The 19,634-nt window shown below is 35.7% G+C and overlaps 1 protein-coding gene across 12 annotated transcripts in view; it reads right to left on the bottom strand.

The window, feature by feature from the left end:
- WDR72 (WD repeat domain 72) overlaps nucleotides 1-19,634 on the bottom strand; it is a 109,666-nt gene that overhangs the window by 80,218 nt on the left and 9,814 nt on the right. For 10 of the 12 annotated variants that reach the window (XR_007906188.1, XR_007906187.1, XR_007906189.1 and 7 more), the window contains 10 exons: nucleotides 17,155-17,233; nucleotides 15,353-15,527; nucleotides 14,786-14,862; nucleotides 13,160-13,279; nucleotides 11,137-11,282; nucleotides 10,682-10,778; nucleotides 8,087-8,228; nucleotides 7,551-7,796; nucleotides 6,801-7,021; nucleotides 5,302-5,497 (listed from right to left, as the gene is read on the bottom strand). Coding sequence is in view for 6 of the 12 variants with exons in the window: in XM_051797191.1 (XP_051653151.1) it covers nucleotides 5,302-5,497; nucleotides 6,801-7,021; nucleotides 7,551-7,796; nucleotides 8,087-8,228; nucleotides 10,682-10,778; nucleotides 11,137-11,282; nucleotides 13,160-13,279; nucleotides 14,786-14,862; nucleotides 15,353-15,527; nucleotides 17,155-17,233 (1,499 nt within the window). In the remaining 6 variants the exon portion in view is untranslated. The remainder of the gene's footprint in view (nucleotides 1-5,301; nucleotides 5,498-6,800; nucleotides 7,022-7,550; nucleotides 7,797-8,086; nucleotides 8,229-10,681; nucleotides 10,779-11,136; nucleotides 11,283-13,159; nucleotides 13,280-14,785; nucleotides 14,863-15,352; nucleotides 15,528-17,154; nucleotides 17,234-19,634) is intronic. The other 2 variants (XM_051797194.1, XM_051797198.1) reach the window with 2 other exon arrangements.

Raw genomic sequence — 19,634 nt, 5'->3', positions numbered from 1 at the left:
GCAGAGTAATTTCATTTCTCCCACAGCAAACATATTTCTGCAACAGCAGAGGTTTTATTTAAATTTCATAATATGACATTAACACAATGAGAAATACTTTCAAAGTATTTCTGAACTCTTCTCTAATTTTATAAAGATTGTTTTAGTGATCATACTGATGGATTTGATTAATGTTAGACACTGCATATTTTATGAGGGCTGACAATCTCATTAAAAGCCTAGTTTGTTTTATTGATATCTTCTATCAATACTACTATTGATAGTACCTGTTGTAGCATCTAAATGCTTGAGGTGAAGTTTTCTATGCTTGACAGCTATCTTAAGGCAGTATGATTCTACTGTGAAAATCAACATGGCAAAATACAAGAAAAAGTAATATATTCAGAAAAGGATTCAAGTAGAGCACAAAGAGAAAGCAATATACATTAAACAGTGTGAATAAAACTATATTATATAGATATTTCTTGAGTGATTGTCTATTATTTACTGATGATTTTGACCTTTTCTAGTAAGGATTATTAGCATACAGTTAGTTTTGACTATTCAGGAGATCTGACCTCAGCAGAAATATGCTTTAGGCATGTTTCAACTTTTTTTTTTCCATGTTGGAGTTACCAACATGTAAGACAGTTCTGAAAGTTTTGTATGAAAAACACAACGTAGCCAGTACAAAGCTAAATATGTATTATGATAATTGAACAATAAACTGAAGTTTTATTAAGTGATGTTATTTTGACTTTAAGCTCAAACTAAACACATCATAACACAATAAAACAGAACAAGACTCATAAGGTAAAAGAAAATAACAGGAAATTGGTAGATGATTCATTCTGCAAGTATTATAAACATCAAGGAATAAATTCATATTAAACTAGTGCTAATTGAAAAATAATGTATCTCTGATAAATGAAGATTGCTACCTCTGAGCAAGGGAGATTGCTATTTAAAATCTATCAATTTTTTCCTCATTCTTAATACATGTTAGATATAAAGGCAGCTTGGTGGACATGTTGCCATATGCTGCATAGACAAAGAAAAAAATCCATTGATCCTTTTATTACTACATCTTATCATACTGATATTTACCTTTTTAAAAGGCAAAGATACCAACTGGTTGGGAAAATGTAAAAGCAATACAGGTAACAGCTAATTTCCTTACTGAAGTGGATTTCAAGTGGTGGCTATTGGAAGAAATATTCTGCACTTTAATTAGAATAAAATTTGTTATTGATTTTCCTATTTGTTTTCTAGCACACAGGTTTCCCACATATCCTGTACACATGTTATATTAATATTCTGAATGTATTATTAGATCAATATTCATTGTCATGGAAAGATATTCCACTGTAATGGAAAGTTGCCATATCCATATATTAAAATTTCGGTAAAATAAATTAAACTACACAGATATTAATTCACGGCTTCGGTACTGTTTTCTCTGTCACTACCCACATGCAGGTGCAATAAGAACATTTAAACTTAGAATAATTTTACTTTGCTGTGTAAATCAAAGGAATAAAAGGGTGGGATTAAATCTATCTATTCTAGACCAGTAAGAGCAGCAGATAATTAGCTTTGTTCCCCCCACGCTTTTCAGACTCACCTTGTAGTCACTGGGAAAACAGAGACTTAAATTCCTCTTGAACTCAACTATACTATTGATATTCAACATTTCAGCATAAACTATGCTGAAATGCCTATTTATTTGGAATACATGCAGCCTATTGTACTCAGAAAACTTTGCCAAAGGTAATCTTATTGTACATGGTCAATGGAAACTCATAAAAAGAGGATACAAGTTACTATACATGAAGTAGTACTGGCTGAGATTTTAATCTGTGAGACAAAGTTCCTCCCACCCCATAAACTGTAAAATCCTATTATGAAAGCCTGCCATAAGACAAACATTTTTAAGTCTTCAGAATGTTTTTCTATAAAAGCACATTAGCCTCTGTCACAGGAAACTGGACAACAAACTGTTATGCACAATGAAGTGTTCAATCTTCTTAAGGGGTCATCCTATTAATTACCCAGTAAAAGGAGAGTTTTGGAGTTAAAATGGTACTAGGCCTCTAAACTTTTCTAAAGTCATCTTTCAAATTCAACAGAATTACTGCTGACTGTACAACAGTGTAAATATTGAAATATTCATAGAAATTCCTTAATCCACAGCCTGAAATTATAAACAGACTGGCTGTTTTCCCAGTCCTCCATTAACTTTAGTACAAGAACACTGTTCAGATTAGGTTTTTTTAACTGCAAACAGTGATACATGAGTGACACAAAATCAGGTCCTACACTGATATGAAGTTAAAGAGGCAAAGTTTCAGATGGAAGCTAACTACGTAGCCAGAAGAAATGTAAACACTTTTTGACTATAGAAACAACAAAAACTGTCTTATGTCCCTTTCCATAAGGGAATTCAAGCACTTAGATTTTTGTCCTCTTTAACTGAGTCAGGGACATGCTCACAAGTAACTGTATAGACAAGTAGTACCACGTGTGGTTGGTTGCCTGTTCGTTTGCCAACAGCTGAAAATCATCAGGAAAGGCTGCTGTGCTGCTGCAGAGGTTGGGCTCTGATGTTGTGCGCATCTTCCTGATACCTCTGAGCAGTGCTTTGTCTGCCCCAGTGGCACTGAAATATCTGCACAGCTCTTGATGTGGGCCAGGCCAATTTCAAGGATCAGCGCCACGACCTCTTGTGTTCTGCTGCAATACAGATGTAACTCAACATTAAAGTAACTACAGTTGTACCCTACTAGGCTTTCTCAGGTATTCACCCCAGATGGCATCTTTTAGTTACTATTGCATAACAGGAGAGAAAAAAAAATTAATTGTTTTAATTGCTACTGTATAGCAAATAATGGCATTTTTCTTGTGTTCCAGATTTTCTTAAAGAGGTGGTGATTGTGGCACTCACTCTTCCTTGATACTTTTGTAACAGAAGATACAGAAACTTAAAAACACACTTAACCATCTCCACTCTTTCTGAATATGTAATATATATGAGCAGTGGCATCAATTTTACTTCCTCTTTAATGCTGAAATAGGCAGCATTTTTATGACTAGAGGACAGACCAAATATACTCTGAATTTTCTCTCTGTGGTACCATTACAGTCCTATGCTATTAAATCTCACTGATTTACAAAGAATTCACTGTACTTCTGTGCAAAGCTATCCAGCTGCACTAAATAAGGCTGCATCTGAAGTGTAATTCTGTTTCCAGGCCCTTAACTGCCTTGGGCTGCCTTGGGTATTGTATGAGGATAGAAACTATTAGTTCTTATAGTGCAGAAATTTGCCTTTTGGCCCAGCACCTCTATACAACTGAGCCAAAATAATTTGCCATGCTGTTCAGCACACACTGTAGTACCACTAAGTTCTCTCCACAATATTTTTTGTCCAGAAATCTAGGAGAGAAATGCTTCTCTTATACACTTGGGGGTTTTCTGTTTGGTTTTTCAGGGGCAGGGGTGATGGGGTGAGGGGACTACTGTTTTTTGGTTTTTAATTAAGAAAGATCCTCACTCCACCACACTGTAGGGATAAAAGTATCCCTCCTGTCAGCAGTTAATTCAGAAGTATACACTTCTAAGTATCACTTAATCCTGCAAGGTACCTTTCTGAGCAGTGCAGACCTGGCCTTCTCCAACACCAGACGACTTTTAGTATTGCAGGTGTGCTGACAATCTGGTAAAATGAAGGGATTAGAGGAACAAGAAGACAGGAGGAAGGATCTCAAGACAGTTTTTCCACAGACACTGCAGAAAGAGGACTCCGCAGAAAGGTAGAACCCATTCTCCCCTTGACTGGAGAAAATGCACAAAAAACTGTAATATTATGCATCTACATAAATTTGAACACACATAAGATGAATCTTACATATTTACCAGAAAACAGAATTCAAGGTTGTGCAGAAAAGAATCCAACAAATAAAAGATAAGAAGTTCAAAGTACTCCAACTGAGAGTCTAGTATTACTTTTGACAGTTTGGCATTGTATTCTTTTTTCTAGTACCACAGTTAGAGCTAAAACTCTATGCAAAACCATCATATATTCACTCAGCAATCACATTAAATCACTCAGAGATCACACTAAGTAAGTACACCATTATATACAACTGAACTGTCTCCTAAGGTTGCATCTTCTCAAAGTCTTATTGATGTTTTTGAAAAAAGTTTAAATAATTTTTAAATCTCAAATTACAATGCAAAAATATAAAAACTTGTAGGAGAATTTCATACTTTTGAGTACCTGTAGAGAAACCAGTGTAAACCCAGAGTTTATAATTGTCTATAATTGTTAGTTCAACTTAATTTTATTTCTAAACATTTTATTTCAAGAAGCAACTCGGTACATTTGGGAAAAAATAAATACCAGAAGTTATTTCCTATCCCAGCGTAATGATATTAAAGATTTTACTAACACAACCAGCTTGTAATTTATGCTGCACTCATTTTACCAAGTCCTTCATTAAATGCAGGTATTTTGTACTTTAAAACAAGGAACTATTTTTGTCTAGAGCAGACAGTCTAGGCAGTGTAATAACTTGTAAAGTAAATTGTAATCTCAGTGTTACATTAGCTAAATTGTGTTTTGATACAGTTTTAATATGCTGTGCATTTCAGTGAGTCCAGACTGGTGATGCACTTTCTTTCTCTCAGGACACACAGCTCTGAATATCATGAAAACACTGTATTGTAATGCCCACTACCATTATAACCTCTAATAGTTCTGTCTGTCAAAGTTCAAATAACTACATTTATTACCCATGTGAATCAGCATGACACTCTCAAATCACCTGGGAATCTACAGTTTAACCTGAAACACTCAGCTTTAGTTTCCCTGACTACAGCTGTGAGCTTTGCAATTATCTTCTGCTATTACCTGTTTAATCAGTTAAGCCAAGAGATTTCTCAGATTATGATTCTTCTGAAGAAACCAGAACTTTGTGCTCCAACCTGGAACTGTTAGGACTGTCGTTCTTTTTAATAACTAAAGAGTGTAACCTGCATTTTTATTTATAGGTTCCAGAAATATTCTACTCAGTTCATTGCCATGTCAGCTAAACTCCTGATTGTCAGGACCTGACTTAAACTATGCTGTTTCACTCATAGAATACATCAAAGAAACAAGAAAATTTTATTTCTTGCTTGTTTATATAAACATTTAAACTCCTCAATAAACATATTCAGTATGTTAGTATTTCTCTTCTGGTCTTCTATAAGTCTTGCTTATATAACACCACATAACAGACAAACAAATCTTTAGGGAAGTGAATACCCCTCTGTTATTACCTGTTTCAATTTCCCAAATATAAACTGAATTGTCTTCACATCCAACAATTAGCAGATTTTCAACAGGGTCAAATTTTATCTTCTTCACAGGAAACAGATGCTTTCTGGCATGTAAGAGACATACTCTCTTCTGAAGGTGTAGAACCGCTACTGAGTGATCATTGCACACACAGCACACAATACTCTGGTCTTTTACCTGCAAATCAGAAAACTTCAGTTCCAACACTGTAACCACATTCCTGACCACATCACTTTAACAAATCTAGTAAAAAAAAAAAAAAGAAGTTGTCCAGCGATTTCTTTCCCAGAACATATTCATTTTAGAAAGTCACATTCTATTTAAGCCAACATCTTCAACTTGTTTTCACCAGGCCAGCTGTACAACTCATCTCCTGACAGGAAAGCATACAATCTTCTTCCATTTGTCAATATTTTAAATACAATAATTTAAATGCCATTTATTCAAAATATTTAGCCTCTCACAGCAGGAATTGTATAACCAATATACAGTAGCAGTTGTCCTAGATACGGAAGTTGCAAAAAAATTACCTTAAAACAGACTCTTGTTCACGTGATATAAAATTATGTCAGGTCTTATGACAAAAGTATGTATTTTTATGAAAATCTGGGTAAGTTCAAATTCATTTTACACTCTATGGATCTGATTCTGAAAAGCCTTCCCTTCCTGCAAGTAATTTTTGGTGACACACAGAGGAAATTCCCCTATGGAAAAATTCAGCTCTTTAAAGAAGACTGAAGTACCATCCAAGAAGACATTAAATCCTATCCAGCTTTCAGGAAAAGGACTAAGAGGACTCTTACAAGCATTATAAACTTTTGTTATGGCAAAATATTTTTTGACTACTGTATTTTAGGTTGTGAGCAAACTGAGTCAGTCACAGACATCAAATGTCTTCACAGGCTTCCTGAGAGGAAAAGCAGAAACCCCAGCCCCATGGAACACAATGTTCAGAAAAGTTACATAGAGCATTCAGGACAATAGAGTTTCACCTAAATTCAACCTCAAAATTCTATTAGAAAACAACTTCAAAGTACTCTAAATCTCATATAATGCAAAAGTATACATGCAAAGGACCACAAAGATGTGGCAGGAGCCAAAACAAAGCACATGCATTTTGGATCAGTAGTATTTTAATCTAATCTTTTTTTGCTATGTTCAAGCTCCTAGCCTTACTGAGTACACTTTTTAACTTCAGAAGCAGGATTTAATCAGATTAACATATAGGATGATAACATTCTATTCACCATTTTTAGTATCATGATTAAGAGCTTCAACTTAATATGTCACTGAAGTTACAGACTTGCAAGAACCCAACTCCCTGAAATTTAAGGCAACTTTCGAAGAAGGAAATAAAGTGAGGGTAAATTAAGAATAAATTGCTTACATATATATATACATGCACACCCCCCCACACACACAGATAGGTATACAGAGATATTTTTTCTTTTAAGACATCATTGATTATTCTTTTACTTACTCTGTAGTTTTCTGGAGATCGCAAGAGCTCTGTCACTGGACCAGACTGCAGATTAAATTGGTGTAAGATGTTTCCAGTAAACATATCCCAGCAGATCACAACAGAATCCTGGCCCCCTGATAACAGCCAGCTTGGATCAAATCTTACTGATTTGTCATGTGGATAAAGCAAACAAGTGACTCTGCTACTATGACCATTCAGAACCTTATAAGGTAGATTATCTGAAACAAGATGGTATGTAAATTAATTTTGTTCTTTTAGAATAGGGGTTCCACATTTTACAGTATGTAAAGTCAGGATATTCAAAGGACTAAATACAACAGTCCTTTATGTGGGGTCAAAGAATTTTAGACCTGCTCCTAAGAGGGAAGACAAAGGTCTACATCCTGAGCTTTCTCTATTGACATATCCTTTATATTCCCTTCAATAGAATGATCTTTAAAGAGCAAATTACAGAAACTACCACCCAGATCGTGACATGCAACATCTCATTTCCAGGTGATTCCATCCCCACAGCTATTCCCAGACTCCTAACAGTAGAAAGCATCTTGGTATTACTAAGCTGGGATCTGGCAGATCAGCTAGAGAGGAAGAAAAAAACCCCATAATCTTCCATTTTCCTCATTCAATCTCTGACCACCTGCCCCATTTTTCAGAGAATTTTTAGAGGGATCACTGGAGGAGATGCCAGAAGGATGCACTCTTCTGTGCTTCACTGAGAGGAATCTGAAAAAAATTTTTAAAACTTACCTTTAAGCAAAGATACGTTTCCTAAAAGTCTTGCTCTTACAGTTTTTAAGCCTAAAGTTACAAAAATTTTCCCATTTTCACATCCACACACGAGCTTATCGAGCCCAGATATGTACACAGAGGAACTGACAATTGCAGCTTCAATTCCATCTTCAGATGCACAAAGATGATCAATAATGCCCTCTGACATCGAATGGTGTTTATCAAAATTATCCTGAAGAGTCCACACTGCTGTAATTGGGATCTCTAGAGGGTGGGGCAAGAGAGGATTTTTATGTAAAACAAAATATAAAAATTCAAACAAAACAAAATACACATTTTCATCTCTATCACTTCCCCTAACTTATCCTTTCTCCAGCCTAGAGATGGAAAGTCAGCAGCTGCTATTCCTTTTAACTACAGACAATCATCACACAATGAATAAATGAACATCACTTCCTAGTGCGAAAAGATTTTAATGAGAGCTTCAGTTTTCATGAAAATTGATCTCAAGACATAAAGAAAAAGATGGTAGCAAAGTGCCAAAAGTGCCAAACCTTTTGGTGAACCATCATATGTTGACACAGGGACATCAGGAACATGCCACAAAGTGATCCTTCCTGAAGCTTCACCAGAAAAAAGAACTTTATAGAAAGGCTCCTTTCTTTCATTCATGAAGCCCATGACAAAAGGAAAACTCTGCCAAGAAGAACAGCAAAGCAATGTTCTGTAAGAGCTGATAAAATCCATGTAATAATTAATTGCAAATGCAAAGGCTTTTTTCATCAAAAGCTGTAAAAATATCAAACAAACTATGGTTAATCTCTCACCTGCCACTACATCCTGCTCAGACCAAGTCTACTCTGCCTGGTGTAAACCTCTCGAAGGTCACCTCTGCTTTGCCAGTCAGTACTCCTGGCTAAACCTACATCCCAAATGGAAACTGGAATGGAAATTCTCCCCAGGTTTACTGTCTCCAAATAGAGAACCCATCAATAGTATCACCAGCATATTAAAAAAAATGGCAGCGTAATCATCAAGATCAGACAAAAAACCCCGCAGTTAAACATTGGTAATTTGTGCATCACAACAAATTCAGTGGAACATCAATCATCACATCTTGAATGACTACAAATAAGGAAAGGTAAGAATTATGCTTTTACATAGGTAACAGTCTGTAACACCAGTAGTGGGTCATGAGGTGCTGGAGCAAGTCCAAAGAGCAAGGAAGCTGGTGAAGGGTCTGGAGCATAATTCTGATGAGGAGCAGCTGGGGGAGCTGGAGTTGTTTAGCCTGGAGAAAAGGAGGCTCAGGGGTGATCTTAACACTCTCTACAACTACCTCATATGTTGGATATATTTATTTACAACACTGAAGTTTGGGAGTCAATTCCACTAAAACCAACTTTACTGTAATGTGGTTCAGTTTATAATCTCAGAATGGAGATCAAAACAGATCATCACACAGGCAGTTTTGTTGTCTCACCAATCTGCTATAAAAATCATTCAGGTAGTAAGTAAATATTAAAGCAGAAATATTAAAAAAGAGCAGGACACTTTTTTTTTTTAAGCATACTTTTGGGGGAAAGAAAGCATATATGAACTTTCTACCACCATTGTAACCCTATTATTTGCTAAGCCATGTGTTTGGGCTATTTCTTTTCCCTCACCTTTCCTGACCTTTTGGCATCCTTCAGCAGTTATCCCCTATCTGATTTTAGATCACAGCATTTGGGGAAAAAGCTGAATGGCTTATGCTATTTCCCTTCAACTAAAAATTAGATCTGTCAGGCTTCAGAGGATTACACAACAAAAATGCTTCCTAAGGGCCTACATTTGTCAACAGAAAGAGAGAACACCAGAAAACCTCACACAGGCATGTACTTAACAGTCAGGTACAAATAAAAATCTTCAGAAACTGTTTAAAGACTTGCTTGAGCTGTCACACAAACACACAAACTAATACAACTTCAGGCAGGAATTAAATCCACATCTTCCAGCAGTTACAAGTTCATAAACTGTATTAGCAATAAGACTTAGCAACAAAACCAGAGCCAAAGCTACACAGAATAATCTGTTGTATGTTTTTGCTTCACTTTTTGCCAAGGAAGCCCTGCCATATCTTTCCTTCCCACCACCCCACAACTTCCCAATTATAAACCATTTTCTACTTTTTAAATCACAACTGGTTCTACTTACCTATTCCTTTGTGGTCACACAAAGCACTACTCAAAAAATGAGTCAAAATACAGATTTTCCATAATAGCTGAATCCATTTGAGATACTTTGTCTACACACTAACTTCTAAATTTGAAATTGGTATGACATGCTCTGCTAAACATGAATTCTCAAACAAAAGTATAAAGATCACCTACTTTTTCAGCTTCCTCTTTTCTTAACATTAGAGGTTCCTCCAAGCAGAGCCCAGGGTTCTGAAGAGAGTCACATGTGTCTGATTTTATGCACTGTGGGTACTGTCAGTCCTCACACAGTGCAGCAAAGTCAGGAATGCCATTATGCCTCTAAAGGCTCAGGACAACAGTTTATTCTGGTTAAAATGCCACAGATTTTATCCAAACCCCTTCAGTTTAGGATGGATACACAAGGGAAGCAACATATTCATGTAGTTACATAGGAACATGTATATATTTCCTAATAAAATAAGAACTGACTAACTTGCTTACATTTTGCTTGTGGGTTGGCTCTTTTGATTTTATGGAGGGTTTTTTTCTGTTATTTGGGTTTGTTTATTTATTTATTATTTTTTATATTTTTTCTTTTTTTATGGATTCGAAAGCTGAAGTTGCTAAAGCTCTAAAATAGAGCACATCTTTACCTTAAAAAAAAACCTCTTTGGTCAAAGTTAGAAAAAGAAACATCAACCATTTCAACAATTAATTATCCTACCTATAGTTGAAGATAAAGGTATTTTTTTCCCTGTGAAAAAAACTAGATATAGCCAGAATCCAAGACAAAAACACTATAAGCATCTTCAAGTTTGTAAGTAAAGATTTTAAAATGAAGTGTTAATCATTGTTTTCATAGAACAATTAAATCTGTTGATGAATCCATCATTTTTTTAGGGATTATTCATGTAACTGCAAACAGACAAATCAACTTTCAAAGCTCGCTGCAAACCGTTAGGAATTTACCTTATTTTCCTTCATACTAGTAAAGCAGAGTAAATGAGGATAAACAGTTTCTTTCAGCACCTTCCCATCAGCAGGATATATGCTTTTAGAAAGCCCACTGCATAATTAAAAAAAAAACAACCAAGCTTTAGGAAGTCATCTTGTTTTAGAAAACAGAACAGCAACGTCCAAGATTCACAAGTTCAATTAAAAGTTACCAAATAAGTAATTACAAGCGACTTTTTGAAATCACAGCACCAGCTGCCCAAGTTCTACATGGCTAATCTTATTCCTGCCTCCCCTGCTGTGCCAAACAAAGACTGAGGGCTGTCAAACTCCGGGTAAATCTTTGAGTGCCAAAGGGGTTTTGTTCTGGTTTTTGATCATTTGCAACACGCAGAGATTTTCCATAGTAACCCCCCCCAAAGTTCATCTTGTACCTGAACTTTTTGTGTGAATTTCCCAGCTGAGCCCACCTGTTCAGCAGCTGGTAGATGTAACTGTGGCCATCTTCTGTCCAGATGATCAGTCTGTAAGCTGCCAGCACTTCTCCACCAGCAAAGCACTGACCACTCTTACAGAACTCAGTACAAAGCAAGGAGAAATCACAATAGTCATAGACCTAAGCTCAGAAAAACAATAAAATATAAACAACTGGTATTGGCACATTCATTTTCATTTAAACTGGTTTGGGGCAGTGGATCACTATGTACAACGTGAGTTTGACTCTTTGTAGCTGGACTGATTCTTTTCAAGCCAAAACAGTTTTGATACTAAAACTACTGCAAAGTCAGAATCAAACCATACATTTCACAGTTAAAGAAACTGACAATTAACAAAAAAAAAGTAGCATTAGGGTCTTATGTTAGATTAGGGGATTTTGGATGGGATTTACTTTGTTTTTGCATTGCGCTCATTATTAATATTTAGTGGACTGGTAATTTCTTATAAAGAGGTAGATAATGAATTTACAACATAAATATGACACTCAAGACTTCAACAGAAGGTATAAATGCTTCTGCCTGATTCTTGAAGAGATTATCTGCTGACATAATCACAGCACAAATCTTAGTAATGTAATTTTTCTTTTCTTCTTTGGGGAGTAAGACACATGGGGTTTTTTTGTTTGTGGGGGTTTTTGGGGGGGGGTTTGGTTTTTGTGTTTTGGGGGTTTTTTTGAAAATTAATTGAAAGTAAAGAATATGTAAATCCCCTTGTGATAATTCTCTTTTTTGTTTCTAGATCTGGTAAAAAAATTGATTTGTTTGCTTACTATGAGACCTTCCCATTTTAAGCCAAGACATGATATGACAAGGACAACCTATGATATTATCTTCTTTTTTGTGTTCTTATGGCTTCACAGAGAGAATATTCATAGTCACATTCTTATAATTTCTTCCAGCAGTGTGAGGAAATAGATCTCAGAACAAGAATTTCTATGAATTATTAATAGGTAATTTCTATTCATTAGCTAATATCCTCTATATTTTCATTATTATAGAAGTGGTTTAATGAGCCACTCTGAACACACATCTGTATTTCTCCTATGCTACCTGCCACACACCTTTCTATCTAAAATATGATCATGATATTACTCCTTACATTCACTGAAACATAGAAGTTGAAAATCAAAAAGGACTTATGCAAGTGGAGATATTACAAAACACATGCACCTCTTGTGGACAAACATTACAGAGACTAATAGAACACAATGCACATCACAGATATTTTTCCATGAAAAGCCTATCCATTCTACACATGAAATTTCCCTATAAGTGCTTGTGTACAGCATTTAAGTAGCCCAAGAGACATCTCCAGGGTAGCCTACAACTACATTATTCAAAGCTGTATGTGAAATTTTTGCCCTACCCAATCTCAGCAGTGGTGCTTGAATTAGTTACATATGTTGAACTAAGCCCTCAGGCTTAAATGAAATTTCATAACACTGGGAAAGACAAACACAGAATTTTTACAATAAACTTCAGTTTAAATGCATTTAAATGTGTATTGTCTGCAACTGTTATTAGCTTATTTTAAATGTTAGTTATTTTCTTACAGCTACAAGAAAAAGTACTATAGTGCAGGGTCTTCAGTTTTGCTGGCTTCTATCAACAAACAAAGGTCCCTGGTTACCGAGGACTTGCCAGCTGTGATCACTTCTGTCATACTTAAACAGGGGTTTTTTTCATATTTGTCTCCCTGTGGAGGGGACTACAATGCACCCAGAACTCTAAAACTGCCTAATACTTAAAGTAATCCCCTTTCTACACAGTCAATTTAGTGTTAAACTTCTAAAGCAGAAACGCATTGATAAAAAGTAAAAGCTTCCTCTCATTCAGGCAGTTCAGATAAGCAGAGAAGGGTTACAGGCATTGTTATATCTGACAATTGGTGAACACTAAGTTAGGGAGAAAAACAAGTGTCTTCATGTAGAAAACATGCTAGCTTTTCAAAATTATTAACAAAATTAAAGAGAAAGTATAATGCTCAATAACATACCTGCCAGCACATGGAGGACACAACTAGAAGGAGCCTTTCTGTGTAAGTACAAAATCGAACTGCTTGACAACTTACACAGTCCAGAGATTTTGATTCCTTCTCACACACACTTTGTCTCTCCTTTACAGCACAGAGGAAAAAAAGCCAGATTTATTCCAGATAGCTGAGCTTTTACTTTTAGGTTGAAAACAATGCATTGAAAAGAACTTTCTGTTAACAAACTTCCAAAATTCAAAGCAGCATATAATTCTTAATTAAAAATGAGATAGAAAGACAACAGGGTTCACAACTACCGTGCAAAGAGAAGACATTCAGAGTGGCTTAGACCTTGATCCCACTTAAAAGTGATAATGAACATGGAGAAGGACTAAAGACAGGTCATAAACAGCATCTGCTCTAATATATGGTAAAATGTCCTGTAGTGAAAAAAAAAAAATAGCTACAACAACCTATAAACTGACAGTATGAGATTCAGAAAGGTGGGTGAATATTATACTTTCCCACTCATCCTTGTTGTGACCAGGACAGTCTGAGATGTTGGTGTTGCCATGTCTTGTTTGAACTTAGCACCCTTAAAAAGTAGTGAAAAAGTAATTCATTTTCTTAGCTTTGTATTGCTGAATGTATAGATTGTTAAAAATAATATATGCATTTTCACACTTTTTACGGGAATATCAGACTTATCAAGGTCGTCATGCTCAAAATTATGCTATAGGAATTATATGTAATAATTATTTATTAAATCACTTAAAACTGATATTTTCTGTTTTGAAAGACACCAACAGTATCAACACCTCTCAGAGAAGGGGTATATGTATGCTTGGAATCATGGTTATAAAACTGCAAACCATTTTCTTACTACACCTTGCAGCTTCAATTAATTCCAAAGAAATCTAACAATATTTATTAAAATACTGCTCTTTATGAATTAGGTGAATTATTACTAACTCTGCACCAGTCCCTTCACAAAAGGCAGCAAAAAGAAGGCACCACACCGTGTGTTTCTGATGTGTATTCAGTTGTTAGCATTCTCAGAATTTTTACAACATGACAGTGGGTTTAATTCAAACACAAAACATTGTATTCCTTTTCTAGCACTTGTTCATGTCAAGTGATAGCTGCTGAGAATATTAGCACAGAAAAGAATGAGTTTGAAGAGAGGAATAGGACACTTGACACACCGAGAGTCTTCTCCAAGTGAAAACAACACTGTGAAAGGCAGAGAGAGGAAAACCAAGTTTAAAGGACCATTTTGAAGAAAGAAACCAGGGTGAAGAGGGAGTACAAAGGCCAATATTGAAGAGCTTTACATTTAAAGGACAGAGTGAAGGGGTTCAAAGGCATTATCAGGACAGTAAGAAAGCACAGCAACTTCAGCATCATGGAATATGAAAAGAGACAATAAGCCTGGGCACAGGACAGAGCAGCTGTCAAGGCAAGAGCTGTCCAGTGGCCCAACTCATTTCAAATAATACTATGAGAACATGTTTTCAGAATTTTGTAACAAAGGTAACTAAATCTGTTTAATACAAGTCCAAAAGATTTAAATTTATTCATATTCTGCTTCAATGTAGGCTTTATTTGAGAATATTACCACATTCATGCTGCTTCCCATCTCAAACTGACCTGGATGCTATTCAGAGATGATGACAGGTCCCACACTTTAAGAACTCCAGTTACAGACACTGCAACCAAAGAGTCTTCTGTGAAAAGTTAACAGTGAGATAGTCACCTTGAAGTCAATGTAGAGAGTATCTACCTATTCAGCACTAAGACATGGATTCTGTAGGACACTGCTTGGATGAAATATCAGTTTTACATAAAAAAAGAAGATAATTAACTGGTTATTACAAAAATCATGTAAGCAAAGAGTGAATGTGTTAACAAAAAGAACAGAACTGTGGTTTAGTGCATTTAATTTCCCTGATATTACGAAACTAATTTGTGCTTAAATCCAAGGAATGAACCGCTTACAGCCAGTGTACAGGCCTTTCTCTAAAAAATATATTAAATGAAACATGATCAACATTAGGAGCATCAAAAACACCTCATGTGCTATCAACCAAACACTGAAATCTTAGACATAGCTGCTCTGTAAAACATGATTGGATTTTAAATCAGGTAGGATCATACTATATATAAATATTTTATCACAATTTAATTTGCCTACATAAACACACTTAAAACACATACCTTGAATTCTTGCAGAGTGTACAACACACATACAATTTATCCAATCAGAAGACTGGGATGATGATAAAGTGTGAAGAACATCCAAAGTCTTCGCATCTATAATAAGAACATCTTGATATTCTCCACAACAAAGCAGCCAGCCTTCACCTGTCATCCGGAATGAGCAATGGTAATACTGGACAAGTGGAAAGCAGAGAGTCAGCATACAGAGCTGCAAATGGCATGGATGTTTCTCACATTAAGCATTTCACACTTGGATTTATAATCAACACTTGTAGCATTACTAAAAAAATCTAAGGCATATGTGAAATCATACACAGTGTTGTTACAGACACAAGCATGGCACACAGCTTAGTAAGAGCTGCTTCCTACTTCAAGCAGTATCTGCCTTGCATAAATATTAGGATTATTGTAATTTGGGGAAGGAATCAAGGTGTTAATTTTCATTAATTGCTAAGGAGTTTGGAACTTGTTTCTCATCACTCTCCAAGCATTTGACAAAGCTCCAGTTATCAAGAGGCATCTAAAGCACTAAAAACAGGTGAACATGCAGAATATTCATTATTAAATTTTTCATAATGAATTTCTGATTTCTACTCCGTGAGATATTCTTTATTTTGACATTAAATGGCCCGTTGTTCAGAAGATTCATTCTTTCTCAACAATCACATAAAGAAAAAAAAACAACCAAAAACAGATACACAGCAAAGGAACAGAGATGACACTGGTACAGAGGGACTACAAACAGTTCTTTTTTGCCATGTGTTTTATATGTGCAAGGACACTTGCATTATGTATGTATTTATCTGTAATTTTACATATAATTGCTATAAACAAGTAAGAAGCCACCTCAAATAGAATTTACATTTAAATGCTAACCTTGAAATAGAGAACAATCATGTAAGCAGATAAAAATAGACCCACAAAATTGGACGTCCGTAGAGTTTTGCTGATATAATAATTCTTAGTTTATCAGTTAACAAATTGAAGTCTGAAAACAAAAGAAGTATAAATAACTGGGACCAGGATAAATATTGCTACAGGTATTATGAATAATCAGAGGCAGAAATGCTTAGAATTTGTAACTAGTGTTACCATTAAATTAGGCTTGAACTAGAGGATCTGTATAGTCAGTTATTCCTCTGAGAAAATCCCTTACTGGTTAAGATCCACAAACGGTTAAGTGATGACCCTGGTGTTAAATTTCATTTCAAATGGCAAATATTCAGTTTGCACTACTTGACATCTGCCATTCATAGCTGAATCATCTACCCTGAACAAAAGCTGTGCAATGAATGAAAGTGTATTCTTGAAAGTGAGGTGAGGAGCAGTCTTTTGGAGGTTGGGAGTTAAGCATCAAAACCTTTCAAAAGTTTAAAAATAAGTCTTTCATCAGATTGTCTTAAAATGTTTGGCCAGATTACCTGTGCTTCTAAAACATGTCATGAAAGAGCCAACGTTAAACTTGAAGTTTCCACCCACAAAACAAAAGTTTAGACCATTTCAGTTTGCTACCTGATTCATAAACAGTAAGTTAATCTACTGCATTCCAAATATTTTCAGCTTAAAAATAATCAGCTTGATTTAAGAAATTCAAAGGAACATAAAAACTCAATGCTTTTCTTAGACAAAAGACAAAACTGAAAAAAATAAGATATAAAATTACTTATATTGTGACAGTGTTTTTTCTCCTAGGTTATGATCTATACATGTAAAACTGTATGTTTCTGAAAAACATCATGTTAATAAAGCAAAACTCTCGTAATGAACAGAGATATCCCAGGAAAAGTTGCTATACTTACATGGATAGCTGTATGCCTATAAGGAAGCTTTGTGCTCTCAATGCACTGTCCACTAGTGACATTCCAAACACACATCTCCCTGCCAAAGATAACTTCATATTATTCTCTGTCATTTCCACTCAATTGGCTGGAATAATTTTGTGCCACCAAGTTTTTCTTTAGTGCTGTATTTAAGTGCAGTCTGGTCATTTATAAAGCTTTTTGTTACAGATTACTGGGTAAGAAAATGTTGTAGTCATTAGCAGGGGATGACATACAGTATCTGTTTCTTTTTCTTTTGGTAATTACACCCTACTGCCTTGCAACAAACCTGGCTTTAAGGCCAACTCTGGTCTGCAACAAATTGTAGGTATACTGCCATTACAGCTCATCAACACGTCACTGGGACTATCTGTCATTGGAACTACATCCTCCTGAAAATGATTCATTTCACTGAACTTAAACCACACGTTTTGAAAGGCATCATGCATCATCTGCCGCGCCAGACTTCACTTCTCCAGAGGAACAACTTCTGTTAAGAAGAAACAGTGCCATCAAGAGGCTGCTCCCGAAATCTGCTGTCGATGCTTGCCAGCCTGAATACCCGTGTGACAGCCCAGCTACACTCGGTTACGTTTAAGGGTGATGTTTGAGGAAGATACTTTAGCCCATTTTCCTTATCTACACATTATTCAACATGAGATGGGACTGGAGTACAAGAGACCCAAACAAATTAAGTGTTGTAAATGAGATTGTATAAGGTATGTTATCAGAGTTCAACAACTGGATGTTAAACTTTGATGCTTTTAGATTTTGTTTAAGCAACAAGCACTATTTTCACAGTTGAAACATTCATTTTATGATTTCTGACATTAAAATGTAAGGCATTTTCTGGATAAAGACTTAGAGAATGCATTGGGGAAAGTATTTTATTACATCAGAAATACTAATCAGGGATTTACATCTTAATCTACCTACTTTCACATTTTATGATAATATAAAAATATTACTTAACTGATATTTTTCAGCTGAGCAATAGCAGTGAAATCTATAAATCTGTAGCACAGCATCAGTCTGTAGACTGAGTCATAACTTAAATAGAATGCTTTTGCTGTTTGTTAAACATTTCAAGGCAGTGATTTCTCCTTCTTCATATCAGAATAACAGTTTTACTGCTTTAGCTACATTACTGTGATACAGACATGCAAACATGCACAAATAATACCAGAGTGGAACTTTACTTCTGTATATTGTACTTAATTTACTGTGTGTACTAGCAAGAAGTGAGCAGTATCACACATTGATAAACCTGTCCTACAACATATGCTATATGCAGACACAGGACATCCATGATAACTTACAAAGCATTATAGATTAATTTATAGACAGACTTCCATGTTAGAAGTACAAAAATCCTGTTCAGTGCTCATTCTTCTGGGATTAGTCAGGTACACAAACTGTTAAAAGATTCTGAAGTTGTACAGGGAAGGGTACCATGGAATTGTCTTGCATACAATTTCTTCCATCCCTCACTACAAGGAGATGGAGGCTCAAAAATGGCAGAAGTGAATTATTCACAAGCCAGAAAATGCAGTTGGACAAATGGTCCATCTCCTGAAGATGAGGTTTCCTATTTGTGATTATCTCAACTTCATGTTGTGACCTTCCAGGGATTAGTGATGGATGCTCTGCCCTTATGTAACACAGATGAGAAGTCAGCAGTAATTTGGTAAAAGTGAACATTTAAAGGGGCCAGAAGACAATTCAATCCTACCTACACACGTTCCAAAGAGGTTCAATGACTCCCTTCAGAGGCAGAATCTTTAGGATGAGAACATCTCTATGGTATATCCATAGCAAAATCCTCATTTGTTTCTTAGCACTTTCCACACCAGTTTTTTTGAAATACAGTATCTTTGTTCCCAGTATGATCTGGAAACAGTACTGTGCTAAGAGAACTTCAGAACTGAGATGAAAAACATCTTCATCTCAAAACCCTTGAGTAGAACTGTAAGAGAAACAAAATTCTAGAACAAAACTAGTTCTGTAGACTTCTCACCCTCCTTTCTGCACATAACCAGAACACTTTACCACTACCTGTCTGGTGAGACAGCCTAACTTTTCAAGATGAAAAAAACTGTTTCAGGCTTCTTAAAGTTATCCTTTTCTTGTATACTCACGAATGAGAGAATCCAACAGAGATCCTAGCAGCTAGAAAGGACAAATAAGCTCCTAAGTGAGACAGTAGTAGCCTTAAGGTGCTACAAGGTGTAGCTTGAAGGAGGACAATTGATGGGAACTCTTTGTGTAAAGAGGTTTCAACAGAGCTGCCCTGTTAATTGGAAAAGATGAATCCAAAATGACAGAAGACCATAATTAAGCAGCAAGACAAAGTTGTTTAGGAGGGCCCTTATGGAAGTAAGCACCTATCCCTAACTACCTTCAGCAGCTGAAATCCTGAACAGATGGGCCTCAAACCCCAGCTGAAAAGATTATCAAAT

The sequence above is a fragment of the Manacus candei genome, unplaced genomic scaffold (assembly GCF_025592945.1).
Source record: "Manacus candei isolate 608988 ecotype Guabito, Panama unplaced genomic scaffold, ASM2559294v1 h1tg000046l, whole genome shotgun sequence".
Taxonomy (NCBI): domain Eukaryota; kingdom Metazoa; phylum Chordata; class Aves; order Passeriformes; family Pipridae; genus Manacus; species Manacus candei.
The sequence above is the reverse complement of the archived record's forward strand: the minus strand, read 5'-3'. Positions and strand labels throughout refer to the sequence as shown.